We start from the raw sequence: 13680 nt of genomic DNA, 5'->3' as shown, positions 1-13680 counted from the left end.
TTGGTTGTTTAAATGCTGTTTTAATAGTGAGCTATTTTTAAAGCTGCGTGCTCCAGATACGTATCTATACTGACTGCTTAAATGAGGCCAGTTGCATTTTCAGTGCTTATCTGTACCAAACGCTCCAGTCGCTCTGCTCAGCTACATGTGACCGTTCCTTTTGGCAGAGTCCCTGTTACCTCTTTTCTGTTTCTGTCCTTTACTTGCTAAATCTTTGGTTCCTAGGCAGAATAATGCATTCCTTAGTCTTATTTTGGGGGGGTGTGTGGTGGGGAGTAGGACAGGAAGGAGTGGGGAAAGCTTAGACAGAAGCCTAAGCCCATCCTATGAGATGATGATATCCTCTTTACCTATTTCCTAAAATCCTGGTGTGTCCCTTGTCCCTGAAGGAGAGTGTCCTAGAGGCTTTTCAGCTACCTCCCTGTCTCCCCTTTGCTACCTCAGTTTGAAAGCCTGAGGGGAGCTCTGTTAAATGTGGAGTTGGTGATTTCAGCAGTAATGCTGCGGCAGCTCACAGCATTTGGTTTCCATCTTCTCTGCCCTGACAGTTTTTGTGGGACGCTGAGCTGCACATCCTTGAAAGGTGCTAGAGTTGTCCTTGCCTCCTAGTTTTATTGTATAGTTTTTTTGTATTTATTATATAGTTTATTGTATAGTTTATTGATCCATGTGCATGTGGGGTGCATGGCCACCTGCATGTGTGCCAGGTCCTCAGCAGATTGAGGCAGGTTCCTGGTAGCTGAGGGAACCATGTACTGTCTCTTTGGACCCACAGGTGAGGATTTGATCCAGGACGTAGTTCGGGGAGCATTTGAACAGCCAACAAAGAATGCTTTCCTGGGTGTGGTGTTAAGATTGGAAGGGGTGTACAGGAGAGCAGCTGGTAGAAACCCATTTTTCTCAGCTGTAAATGTAGACACAGTATGTTGGAAGAAGGGTTCACCGGAGTCAAGAAGACACTCAATATGAGTTATGCATCTTGCTCAACTTTATTAGTTTCTAACACTGCTTACATAGAGCCGATACACCTGCATATTCGTAAAGCAGAGATATAATTGGGTAGTAGTCTCTAAACGCGCGCAGTTCTCACACCCCTAATTATCATGACTAAAATGAGCATTCTATCCATGTAGCTAATTGTGTTGCTGTGCTGCAGCCTTGTAGTTTGTTACTCCCTCTATTGCCAGACCGGTCCCCATCTTTCTTGGCCCTGCACCTGCTTTGCCAGCAGCTGGAGCTTGTTACAGCCACAGCCTGTTGGCACAACATAATTACTTGGTCTCAGGACTCAAGAATAGCTCAAGGCTACCTTTCTTGTTAACTTCAGCACAGCAACTTCAGTACAGTTCTGATTACAGGCCTATTCTAATACCAGGCCTGGATTGTGCAGATCTTCAGAGATTCTAAGGCCACGCTTCTGCACTCATTCTTCTACAACAGTAAGCATTCTTTCTTTTGTTGAAAAATGAATGGGGATTTTTGTTTTATTTTGTTTTCACCCTTCACTGTAGAGCTTGTCAAGACAAAAGTGTGCAGATGTGGATAACTGGCTTTGCAAGCAGCTTTGCACTTCTATGAGTAATATCTTTTCCCAAGAATTGGTGCGATATAAAGCTGGGTTTAATCTCTGAAGTCAACTTTATGATTATCCTCTTCAGATTGTCTCTTATTTAATCCTGATCTCTCCTCTTTCACTACTGTTTCCATGTAACAAAGGGAAAAAATACTCCTTTCTTCAGTCTAATCAGCCACTCTCTACTTTGCTTTATTGGAGAGTGAGCAGAGCAGCTCTAAATCCAGCCAGAAGCAAAGTAGGTGGCCTCTGGCAGCAGACAGCTGGAAGTAAAATGGACACCCCTCCCCGTTCCCTTGCCTACACTGCCTGTGCCAGAGCTCTGACAAACCAGACTGGCTGCTGGAGCATGTAACTGGGAGTGGACAAGGTATAGCGGCTACGGTGAGAGCATGACAGGAGCATTTGCAGCAGAAGTGGTACACTGCTTTCTCTGCAAAGAGGTTTCTATTTTTGTCTTCCATTGAAGTTACTGTCCTGAAGTGATCACTCCTTTTCACGGTTTTCCTTGTCCAGGTTAAATCAAAGCAGCAATTTCATCTCATGTGAGATAACTGTTGTGTTTTGGAAATCATGATTCTTTGGAGGGATATCATAAAAAAAAGCCAGACTGAAACACATCTAGTACATAACTGCCCATAGTTGCAGTCTTTTCCTCCCCTTGTCTTCTCTGTTACCTTGCGCAGTGGGTGACACGACATGTATAAGCCTCCTGCATTCTGTGTGCCTTAGAGAACTGAATGCTTGTAAGTGTCAGTTCAGAGCCTGAATACAGGGTCTGAGTAGGCCACTGCAACAAGGCGGAGTGGCGGGGCATCCTGGCCTTGAATCATGTGCTGCTTCTCAGCAGAAGCAAAACCAGTTGTGGTTTATATTTATAACTAACAGTCTCGGCTGCATTCCTATCTCAAAAGGGGACAAACCAAAAAAATATCCCCTTGCATTTTGAAATGCTCTGCCTTTTTTGAACAGCACAACCTCATTTTCCTGTGCAGTTTGTATCTACCTACAGAAGGGAGCATTTGTACTGCAGGACATGCAGTATGTAAAGTGAGGTACCTACTGTCTCTCTCTTCAAATAACAGATCTGATGGTACAACATTTCTCTGAAAAGAAAAAGAATGAAACAGTCAGCTGGTAAGAGCCCACAAACTTCAGACTGCCTGACAGAATGCATGAGTCAGTTTTGCCATGTTTATCCTTCATTTGCTTACTGGTCCATGTGCTTGATGTCATACGCAGTGGAATAAAGGACACTTCTGTCCCACCGGCCTTGGAAGAAGTTAGATACACTAAGAGATATGCTTATTATAAGTTAGCCTCTGAATTACTGAGGAGATTGGGTAACTTACTGTGGTTAGGGAACGGTTAAAAGTGTATCAGGAAGGACTGGGGATTTTTTGTTTTCATTGTTAAAAACATTTTTCTCAGGAAAATGCATGGTTGGAAGAACAAAAAAATACCAATAAGCTGTTGATCTTTCAGACATGACATTAAATAAAAACCCATTCATGGTGGGCTACCCAGTAGCCAGGATCTGGCTATGTACTCATGGTTTACTTTTTGGAAGTGGTTGCCTTTTTGGCAGTGGCTGTGGCTGTAACTAGAATTGAGCATCAGGTGTTTTGTCCCCTCTGTTGCAGGTGTTTATGCTTAATATTAATTGTTTACTTGAACAGCTTATCATGTAGCTCTGTCTCCCCTTTGGGCATGGGGTTGTAGAAAGACAGCAATGCGCAAGGAAATCAGACTCCTCCAGTGAAGAATGAAAACGGCACAGGTAGCAGGTTAAAATTAGGTTAACTTGAACTATGGGACTGTGGCAGCAAATCTGAAAAGATGAAACCTGGACTGTGCAAATCCCGTTTTTAAAATGTTTAGCAGAAAATGTAAGGTTTGGCTCTTCCCTTCCTTAAGCTGGCTACTAAGATCCATTCAGTATTTGTGTTCCTGCAGCACTTTTGCCTGCACTGCCTTTTTGCTTATGTTAAGATGTGGTACGAAACTGAACAACTTTGCAGAAGAAACGGTTTGGCTCATATGCTTCTGTATTGCAGCCTTTGATACTCAAGCCAGGAGAATACATTGCTTGTAATCTGTGCAAGGTGAACTGTGATCAAGCAGAAAAGTGTCAAGGGTTGTGTTAGTGGGTGTAACATTAGAGTAGTTGGAAGCTAGTGTGTGATATATTTCTGGGAGATATTTTGTGAAGCATAAAGAATTTGTGTAGGATAAATGAAAAATACGACACCGTTACAATGTGGACTCCAGCTATCAGTGAAGTAGATCTCTGACAAAATTACGTTAATTTTGTCTCAGGTTAAATTTAGGCTGCATATTAGGCACCATTAAAAAGTTGCTGTTTGCAAATACAGTAATAGCAGTGTCTAGTTACAGGTTGGATGTTTTTCCTGCTCTTAAAATAAGTCATTATTGGCTTTCGTTGACAGCAGTTTTTATCCATACCCATAAAGTATTCCTTTTTAATATAATGTGAAAATTCTATTTAGGTTTACTGTTAGAAGGCAGAAACTCCTGAACAGCGGTCCTAACTGATTCAGTTCCCTCTGACACTGAATTAACTATTAAAAAACTTGGAGTTGCTGTCTTGTCAGCTTGAAAAGCCTTTGGTGCTACATCTCTGGCTGGCTTGGTTAATGGTTACTGGAATGCAGGCTTCACTATGACATCCCTGCAATAGTTGATGGCTAAGAGATGGAGATTTTTCTAAACATCTGCAGTCATTTATTTATTCTTAAAAATCAAACATCTAACAAGCTTTGAAGCAGTTTATTCCCTGAAGTAACATAATCTTGCAGATATCTCTAGTTGAAGAAAGCCCCAGAAGGTTTTAAACTTACTTCCAACACACACATCTAGCTTTCTGCTGGGAACAGACTTTCTGGCAGTCTTTAGCAGGGGACCTTGTACTGCAAAGTGAACCAGGTGCAAAGGTGATTTCAGCAATTACGAATTACAAATGGGCTTTTGCAAATATTTTTCATTTTGAAAAATGAATCTAGTCAGTAACTTGTGTACTAGCTTTCAGGCAAGTGGAGAATTAATTGAAGTGATGATGGGCATTGCTGGGCTAGTAAAGTGGCAACACTCAAATCAGTACTTACTTACATATGCCATTTTTAACAGCCTTTGTGTTAATTGGGTTTTGGAGACATGAGAGAAGATTTCCAGCAGAATTAACCCTTTGTTGAGCTTTAATACAGCAAGTTTTAACCTGATACACTTAGAAATTGCTGAGATTCAAGAATCTCCCCAGAGCAAGAAATGTAGTGTGTTGTACAGTTTTTAATTTCTCTATGTATGTTTTTGTATGCCAGGATACCAGGAAAAGATAAAATTAAAGGAAGAACCGGGTTTAAATCAGACACTTGTGGTTGCATGGGACAAGGAAAGGCACTAGAGAGTATCCTACCAGACTCACTATAGCAACAGCTCACCTCATCATTCCCTGTGTTTTCATCAACCTATGATAGTCGCTGTTCAATTAAAAAAAACCAACGGGATTATTAATGGCATTTATATTCAAAACCAGTAATTTCAACTGTAAGCCCAGAAGTATTTTTAACAGAGAAATCCTAGGTGCTGTGTTCTTTACAGGCAGTAATTTGGGGAAATTTTGGGCTTTTTGTTATTGTTACTATTAGGGCAAGATAATAAGAACAATTTTTCTTGTTAACTCTTGCTCTTTGAGTGGATTTCGGCTTTATGGTGAAATTAGTGTGGCTTCTTTTGTGTGTGTGAGAAGAAAATTTGATTTTCCTGCTTGTCTTTTCCAAAAGGAGTAGGAGAGGTGAAGGGTGTTGAGTAACAAGATACTCTGCTATCCAAGGAGGAGGACAAAAATAGAAATATGATTTTAAAGTGTCTGTTTATTGGGTTTCTTTCACTGGGCATCTATCTATAAGCAACAAGAAGTGAAGTAAATCTCCCATGCTCTTCACCTTATCTTTCTGTCTTGACCATAAAGGAGTAAAGCTTCATAGAGAAAAGTTTCATAGTTCACTTTTGAAGTAAAACTTCTGAACGTTGATAAAATTACCTGGTTTTATTTTCTGCATGAATCTAAACTGGGCATCACCACCTATTCTTGGAAGCAATATTTGTACCATGAAAATGGTGTTTTCTCTACCAGTCATTCTGGGGATCACCAGAAGGCCAGTTTTAGCTTTAGTGAGTTAGCTAGTGGCCTTCCCTTTTACCTGTCTTGTTTGAATATTATGCTTAGACCAAAGAACCATGTTGATACTGGGTTTCTAAGTGTTAAGACCCTTAGTTTCTAGCTAGACAAGGCTTGTGACTGATGTTTTATTATGTCAGGTTGAGGCATGCCAAACAGAAGATCCTGACTTGTGTTCTTCTGAGAAGTGAACTTTTCTTGGTGTCCTGCCAGGATGTGCATAGTTATGGAGTATTTTGAAGCTACGTGGATGGAGGAGCTTTTAATGAAACACATTTAACAGCCTGGAGGAGTTTTCCCAGGGCCAAGGACTGTACTGAGAAGCAGTATGTTGTTTGAGCCTGGGCTTCACTTTGTCAGTCTGGTTATGAACTAATGAGTATAAAGGTTACAGACATTCAAGGCAAGCCTATGGGATACTTGTGGATTGAGCTAGCTGAAGGATTCTTCCTCGCTGTGTTTTGCTAATGATTCTAGAGAGATTCAAGGCTGCCTGGTGTAACCTGATGGCAGAGGGTTGGAAAAGCTGCTCCGCTCCAGTTCTGTTCACTGTTCACTGCCTGTGGATGGAAGGACAGATAAGTAATTCAGGTACTTTTCAGAGCCAGAAGTCCTGATAAATTGCTTCTAACTTTGCTGTTCTAGCTTTCTGTGCAGCAATGCAATAGCTACTCTGAAGTGAATTCTGTCCTTTCAGTTGTTAGGAGAGGGTGGTTGCCAGGGTGATATCCTGAGACTTTTCCTAAATGACTGCGTAGTATGTAGTTCTACTCAAAATACCTCTCCCAGATCTGGTCCTTTTAGCAAGCATAAGGGTTAAGGAACAGGTAAACCTGTAACATCAGGGTTGACAGAAATAAAAGCTGAATTTGCTATAACTGGAAAACAAGACCTGGTACTAAAAGTATTCCTTAAGTCTCTTGTTCAGCCTTGATGTTTGCCTGTGCTTCTGTACTGTAGTTTCTCTGTATCTAAAACCTGATCATTTAGGCCTGTTTGGAGGCTGCATTTGTCAGTGGTGTTAGAGCTCTGTGTAACTTCTGAACAAAAGAAACTGCAAGAAATACACATTCATGTGGAGGTGGAGCTAGCCTAGTTTAGCAGACTTAATTTATGGTCAAAGTGATCAAGAACTAAACTAGTTCAAAATCAAAGATGGGGGAAGGTCAACAAAGATTAAAACAGAGTAAGGGCCAAATGTGTGCTTTCTCCATCATGTCTGCAGACCATTTCTCTTCTTGTGTAGGAGCACAATTCTGCCTCAGCTTTACACTATCCTCTGTTACAATTGACTCATCTAATATTTTAAACCTGTTCTGTTTCTGCTTTTGATATTTCATTTCTTATACTATGTATGCGAGTTGGGTTTTTTATTTCAACATAAAAGGAAAGTGTTCCCTCTGGTTTTGCTCGAGTATAGGCAGTTAATGCATGACACATTTTGTATAGGCCTGATATGTTTTTATGTGAAGTATTTGAAAGGATATATACAAAGAAAGGTGTAGGCTAAGATGCAGGCAAAGAAGAGAGAAAAATCAAAGTTTTGTTCCTATTTAAAAGGAAATTTCAATCAACACAGATTTTTTTCAGGGTTGTTGCCTCTGATGCTGACACATGAGCAATGCCTCTGGGTCAATTTAAAATGCAGATGATTTTTCCCAGGGCCTGTGACTTGAAATGACAGAGGGAGAGTTTCGGGTGATGTTTCCTTAGCCTCCCAGTTTCCAAGCTAAGCCTACCTGGAATCAATGTAGCTTAAAAAGTGTGCCTGGGAAGAAAAATACATGGCATGCCAAGGAACTTCACAGCCCTGTATGACTTGTGTAAAATGTGGAGTGGCTTTGGATTCATTCCATTGAGAGAGCTTCTTCCTGGCTTCCCACAATATTTGTTCATATTGTCTCCTTACATTTGCTTCAGGACTCTAGAATTTTAAGTGGATGAGAAACCTGGCACTCTCGCCTCCTGATTAAAGCAAATGAGCACAAACCCATATTTCTCTCTAGTTCTAGAAGAAGGAAGATCTGAAGTATAGGTGGAATAAATTTGTTACAGCAACTACCATTAAATAAGTGCCTTCCTTTCCTAAACCAGTTCCTACAAGGGGACTAGCAACGTACGAAACAAACTTTTTTGGTTTTAACATTGAGGAAAGCACAGTAACACATCTAAATTATGTATGTTAAAAATAATGAAAGAATGGAGATTGCTCAGTGTCCTGTTGTTAATCAGTGCATTTAATGTAGCAGAAGATTGTACAGGAATCTCTAAAGCATAAGAACATTACAGTACAAAAGGTTTTATTTAGGGAGTTGGTTTTATGTATCATGAAGCAAAATGCAGGTGAAATCTAGAAAGTCTGGAAGAAATCTGAAGGCCTAAGAGACACAGTTCTGCGCAATGGATGTTTAGATCATTGCAAAATACTTTCTCATTAGGTCAAAGTTGGAGAAAGGAAGGGGACTACTTGTTGTGTCTCATGGATGGGGGAAAAAGAAAAAATAGTGTGTTGCATGTGGATGGGTAGCCTCTGGCAGTACCAGGAATTGGATCGACCCTTAAGAAGGCCACAGAGTACAAAATGGCAGCTTCTGATCAGCTTACTAAAGAATTAGAACAGATCCGCTGAGCTGGCTTTCCCTCTGTACAACAGAGCTGTTTTGGTAGCATATTACTTCTGCAGCACTTGTTCTTCTGTAATCCAGCGAATTTGCCTTTACTGTCTTCCTTATTTGTGACTGTCCTCAAAGCACTCAACTGCCCTGTACCAAACCTAGGCAAAAGAGTACAGTCCACCTTGGTGCTTCTGTTTGCTCTCAGGGTTGCTATATTACTTCCCTTGGGAGTACAAGGTATGTGACAGCAGCACTAGACTGCATCACCGCTTGATGGCACCAAACAAATTTGAAAGACCACTTAAAAGGGAAGCAACTCTGCTTTTCTGTGGTGTGGGAGTGCACCTATAGGAGGAAGGCATGCCTGATGTATTAGTAGAGGACTCCATAAAGCACCCTTAGTATCTGATAAACTTGTCCATTGTTAGTTTCTTCAGCACAGCATGAGTACTTGGGCACTGCTGTAAGTAATGAGCGATAGGGCCTTGTACAGGAAATTACTAAACTAAAAATGTGTTCTTAGCCCAGTGTGCTCGTCAGTTTGCTGGGGAAGTTCAGTTCTTAGCCCAGTGTGCTGGTCAGTGAGCAAGGGAAAGTGTGCACTTGCTTGGCTAAAAATGCTCTGGTTGCCTTGTGTGGAGGCTGTGTGTACACTGTATCTCTTCCAAGTTATAATGATTTTGCAAATACAGAGCAGTGGTTTAATGAAAATCATGTTTATGGACTGCATAATTTGAAAAATTTTCCAAAATAAAGGGAATTCTAGTACCATTGCACCGTGTACTGTTAGTGTCACAGTGACCTTCCTATTGCAGGAACTACTTGTCTTACAAATTTTCCTGTTCTTGTTCCCTGTGGGCCAGATGTTTTCAGTTCAGTGACTGGAAGGATGACCATATTGATCCTTCAGCCATTAAGATTAAAGTGTACCAACAGGGAGTTCCCCTAATAGTATTACGGATGCTTCTCCTTGTCTTTTCAGAACGCATTAGAAGAGCCTTGTGCTTCTCAGGTTTTTATTAGTTCTGAGTTTCAGCAGCAGGTATCAGCAAGGTAACTTCCAGGTCTTTCCATTAAACAAACAGCAATTGCTAGAGGCCTCCTTTATTTAATTTACTCTGAATCCTCTGCTTTATGTAGTTGTAGCTTCCTTCTGTTTTTTCATCTGTCCCTGAACACATTGCCTTGCTTAATTATATCCTGTTTTGTGTCTTGTGGAGAAGGAGGAGGGGGAAGATGCTGATGCTTGTCAGAATGGCCAGCAATTTCCTCTTCTCCCCAATTCCTTTTCAAATAAAAATGTCTGCCACAACATTTGATTAGTTTGTCTAGGCTAGCTGTAAAAACAGATACTCTGTTGTCTTCTCTTCTCAGCTAGTAGAATAGAGACAGAGTTCATCCCAGAATTATATAGATCAGAAACAATTAAAAGATTGCAGCGTACCTGTTTCCCTTTCACTTGCCCATTCTCCTACCATATCGTGGATTAATGGAAGTGTGTAGTGTCGAGGGGTTGTGTACATGGATATCTATTGCATTCTTGTTGACATGGAAACAGAAGAATTTTGGCACCAGTCCCCTCTCTTCACTCCCAGGCAACTGTTTTGTAATTAATTATTAGAATAAACTAGCAAATTCTCTGGCTGAGAAGTTTTTTGCTCTTTATTTGCATAGTACCTAGCATAGTGGAGACCTAGTCAGAGCATTAAGGTCTTAATAGTAACAAACAGTGATTATACTGATAGATCCTGTGGTTGTCCACTTACACACACTCTCTAATCAGTCCCAGCAATACAAAGCTCATGCAAAGTTGGTTTTTTTTATAAAAGAGTTTTTTATAACATGCCTCTGAATTATTGATTCCAGAAACTTACGTTGACTGAGGATCAGTTTCATCCTGATTCTAGACTGCAGCGCATCCCTGTTAGGCTTTTTATTGTCCAAGTGCAATTTGACTTGGAAACTGAGAAACATTTCACAGTTACAGTAGACTGTAGCATTCCCAAGGTGCAGGAGGTATTGGAGCACTCTCAGGCACTGTCATGTACTCAAGTGAATAAATACAGCTCTGCAAAAAGATGACTATTCAAACCCATTAAAACCTATGGGTTGGTGGGTTTTGCCTTTTTTTTTTTGTTGTTTTGTTAGTATTTGCTTCCCTGCTGTATAACTGATTAGTAGGAAGAATGCCAAAGATTGTATCAAAACAAGGCCTAAGTCTTTGAGACCATTAGTATTATGTTTTTTTAAGAAAGTCTGTTGTTGTCCACTTGTAAAACAAAACTAACCATTTAATGAAGCAACTTTAAAAAATGCTGGCATCTTTAATGCTGGATGCTGGTGTTGCACTCTGACCTGTCTTAAATGGCTGGTGAAACAGTCTGCAGCAATTAGATAGTTGTTTCATCAAGTTATGATTAAATCCAAATGCCTGTAATTGATGCTTCCTGTAAGCATTATTGAAACAGGACTTTAATGAAAGCAAATAGACATTCTTGCTGTTCCCAATATTTGAACTCCAGAGGGAAGAAAATGGAAAGCAATTAGAGCAGCAAAATGTATGTTTGTAATTTAATTTTCAGAGCATGCTTTTCTTTTTGTGTTAAATTCTGATTTAATGGGGAGATTTCACGTGCCACTTACAAAACTGCGTATTTAGACTTTGTGTAGTTGTTTAGCTCTACTTTTGGCACGGATGTCTTCTGCATTCTGAAGGCTCTCTAGGCTGCTGTACTTTTCCAGGCTTGGTCATGTGTGTAGCCCTCTGCTGTGGGATGCAATACATGGAGATTCAGTGAGCGGGCAGGAGAGTTGGTGGCCATGTTAATCTGATAAATGTTCTGGAAAGTATGCTCACTCAGATGGAAGAGCCAACCCTGCCACTACATTCTGCTGCAGCTTGGCTTGAGGCTGCAGGCATCTGCACGAGGTCCCAGCTCGGTCATCAGCATTTTCTGCAGGAAGTGGCAGTCACTTCTGTGCTGAGGACTGAACCCATTTTTCATGTGTACAATTTGAATTGAGAAAGGTTGTGTGCATCTCTTCACACTGGGGTGTGAAACTCAGCCCAGGACCGAGCCGGCAGCTCCTAACACAGGACTCTTTAATTGGTTTTTGGGTCTTTGCCAAAGGTAAAGCTCCATAAGCTTTTTGTCACCACTTCTCCAAATACAGAGAAAAGTGTGTATGTCTGAATGAGGATGACATAAAAGAGGCTGAACTTAAAACTGTTTAATTTTACAAATTGGTTGAGCACTGGAGTGGGTTGCCTGAGAAGACTGCTGAAGCTGTGACATGAGAACAGGTTAACGAAACATGCTCTGGGAAGGAAGCAAGCCGGTGCAGGGGGGCAGGGGAGGGCTCTCCAGCAGTTTCCCCTTGCTTGAGGCTGCCTCTCTTGTAAAGCATTTCTAAAGCAAATGAAGCATGCCTGTCCTGCAGCACAATGAATTCTTCAGCAGTTGAAGTGAGGAGTGAGTTAGACAGTGTGGGAGACACCAGATTACACAAGTTCCAAAGGTTCAGACCCAGCTGTATTTTTATGTCATTCTGATACTTGTTGATGCCATCAGTCATGGAGCAGCATGGCTCTTTGGCAAGACCAGCAAGAACGCAGTGTTAGATCATCAGAAGGACAAGGTTAAGAAGTACTGCAGTGTTTGTAGCAATCTCAGTTGGCCTTCCTAAATACGACATGCTGTTATTTTACAGTATTGATCTTTTCAAGGGAAAAAAACTAGGCTTTCTGGGAAGTGAGAATTTTAAAATAAGTGTTTGTGAGCATATTGTGCATCAGATTCCCCTTTTTATATACACACTATTAAAGTGTATCACACTTTTGTTTCCTTCACTTGAAAGACTAGCTGGAGCTCTTTGGAGAACAGTGGTTGACTGCAAAGTCAAATACAGACAGATTTACATTTGAGATCATGAAAGGCAGGTTTTCTGAAGTTCATGGTTTGTGGATTACAGAATTTGTTTCTGTGATAACAGAGAGTCATATTGTCACATGAACTGTTTATCATCCTTTAGGTTTCGGCATAGTCCAAATTGCTGGTACTTGAGAGACTGGACCATCCACAGCTGGATCAGACAATGCTTAAAATACGGTGCACAAGACAAAGCCTTATACACATTAAAAAACAAGGTAAGTTTTTAGAAGGAAAAGCCATGAATATATTCGATCAGCTTTTTGAGACAGGTGTGGCTTACCTGGAATTCCTATTGCAGCCAGGCCTTGTAGACTGTGGTTTTAAGTTCAGATATTTCTTTGTTGAAATAACAATTAATGTTGCAGTTGAATTCTAGCTAAAGGTTTTTACAGCTTTTATTTCCTCTCCTTTCCCAAGAACCTTTTTGGTTTTAAACAGTGTTGGTGTCCAAAACCAGCCAGATGCAGGAGAGGCATAAAAACCTGATAGGCAATGCCTAATCAGTTAAAATGCCTGAAACAAATCCAGTACATTGAAACTTTAGAAGGTCTCCATAAAGGAGCAGTGCTTATCTCCTTGTGTTGCTTGACTAGCTGTCATATGGCAGCAGTGTATAATGCCATGGTTCTGATTTTTTGATACCTGCAGTCCTATGCTTGAGAGATTTGAACAGCAGATTTTCACACTGATTTTTTCCCCCCCTACTTCTCTTCAGGTGCAGTATGGAGTTTTCCCAGATAATTTTACATTCAATATTTTGTTGGATTGTTTCATAAAGCAGAAGAAATACGAAGGTAAGAAAATATGTACCAATTCTGCATCCTTAGTTCTGTGCTCTTATATCAGCAGAGCGATTTTTGAATTAAAAACTTTCAGCCATATTTTCTCTGAATTCACCTTAAAAACACACCTTCTCCTTCCTTGCAACTACTCTTCTGCATGTTTATATCTCACTTCTGTTGATTTAATTCATTATATAATTTCAAACCACATCTAATTCATGGTTTCTGCTCTGATCTATCCCATTCCAAATGTAAACCAATTTCTCCAGTATTTACAAGTCTCACTTACATACTAACACCATCATAGGAGTTATTAGTGACAATTAGAGTGTTATAAAAATTTAAATGCATGTTGGTAGAGTTCATCTTAATTGCATGTAGCTACTCAGAAAGCTACATGTCTGAACTGTTTAGAGACTCTTGTCTGTCACTGCGGAGAGCCAGCTGTGCTGAATTACCATGTTGAGGTGCCTGGGTGCCTTCTTTCACTATTGACTGTTTAAGTGTTTGTCATGTTTGATGACAGGTATTTATGATTTTCATTTCACTGCAGGTTTTCACTGCAGGTTTTCTGGTACTG

General features: G+C 40.5%; 1 protein-coding gene across 2 annotated transcripts in view; it reads left to right on the top strand.

Annotated features, from left to right (window-relative positions):
* MRPS27 (mitochondrial ribosomal protein S27) overlaps nt 1–13680 on the top strand; it is a 46517-nt gene that overhangs the window by 18691 nt on the left and 14146 nt on the right. For both annotated transcript variants that reach the window (XM_055790379.1, XM_027796681.2), the window contains 2 exons: nt 12419–12533; nt 13034–13112. In XM_055790379.1, coding sequence (XP_055646354.1) covers nt 12419–12533; nt 13034–13112 — 194 coding nt within the window. The remainder of the gene's footprint in view (nt 1–12418; nt 12534–13033; nt 13113–13680) is intronic.

Source organism: Falco peregrinus, chromosome Z, assembly GCF_023634155.1.
Source record: "Falco peregrinus isolate bFalPer1 chromosome Z, bFalPer1.pri, whole genome shotgun sequence".
Taxonomy (NCBI): Eukaryota; Metazoa; Chordata; class Aves; order Falconiformes; family Falconidae; genus Falco; species Falco peregrinus.
This window is presented reverse-complemented; position numbering and strand designations above follow the sequence as displayed.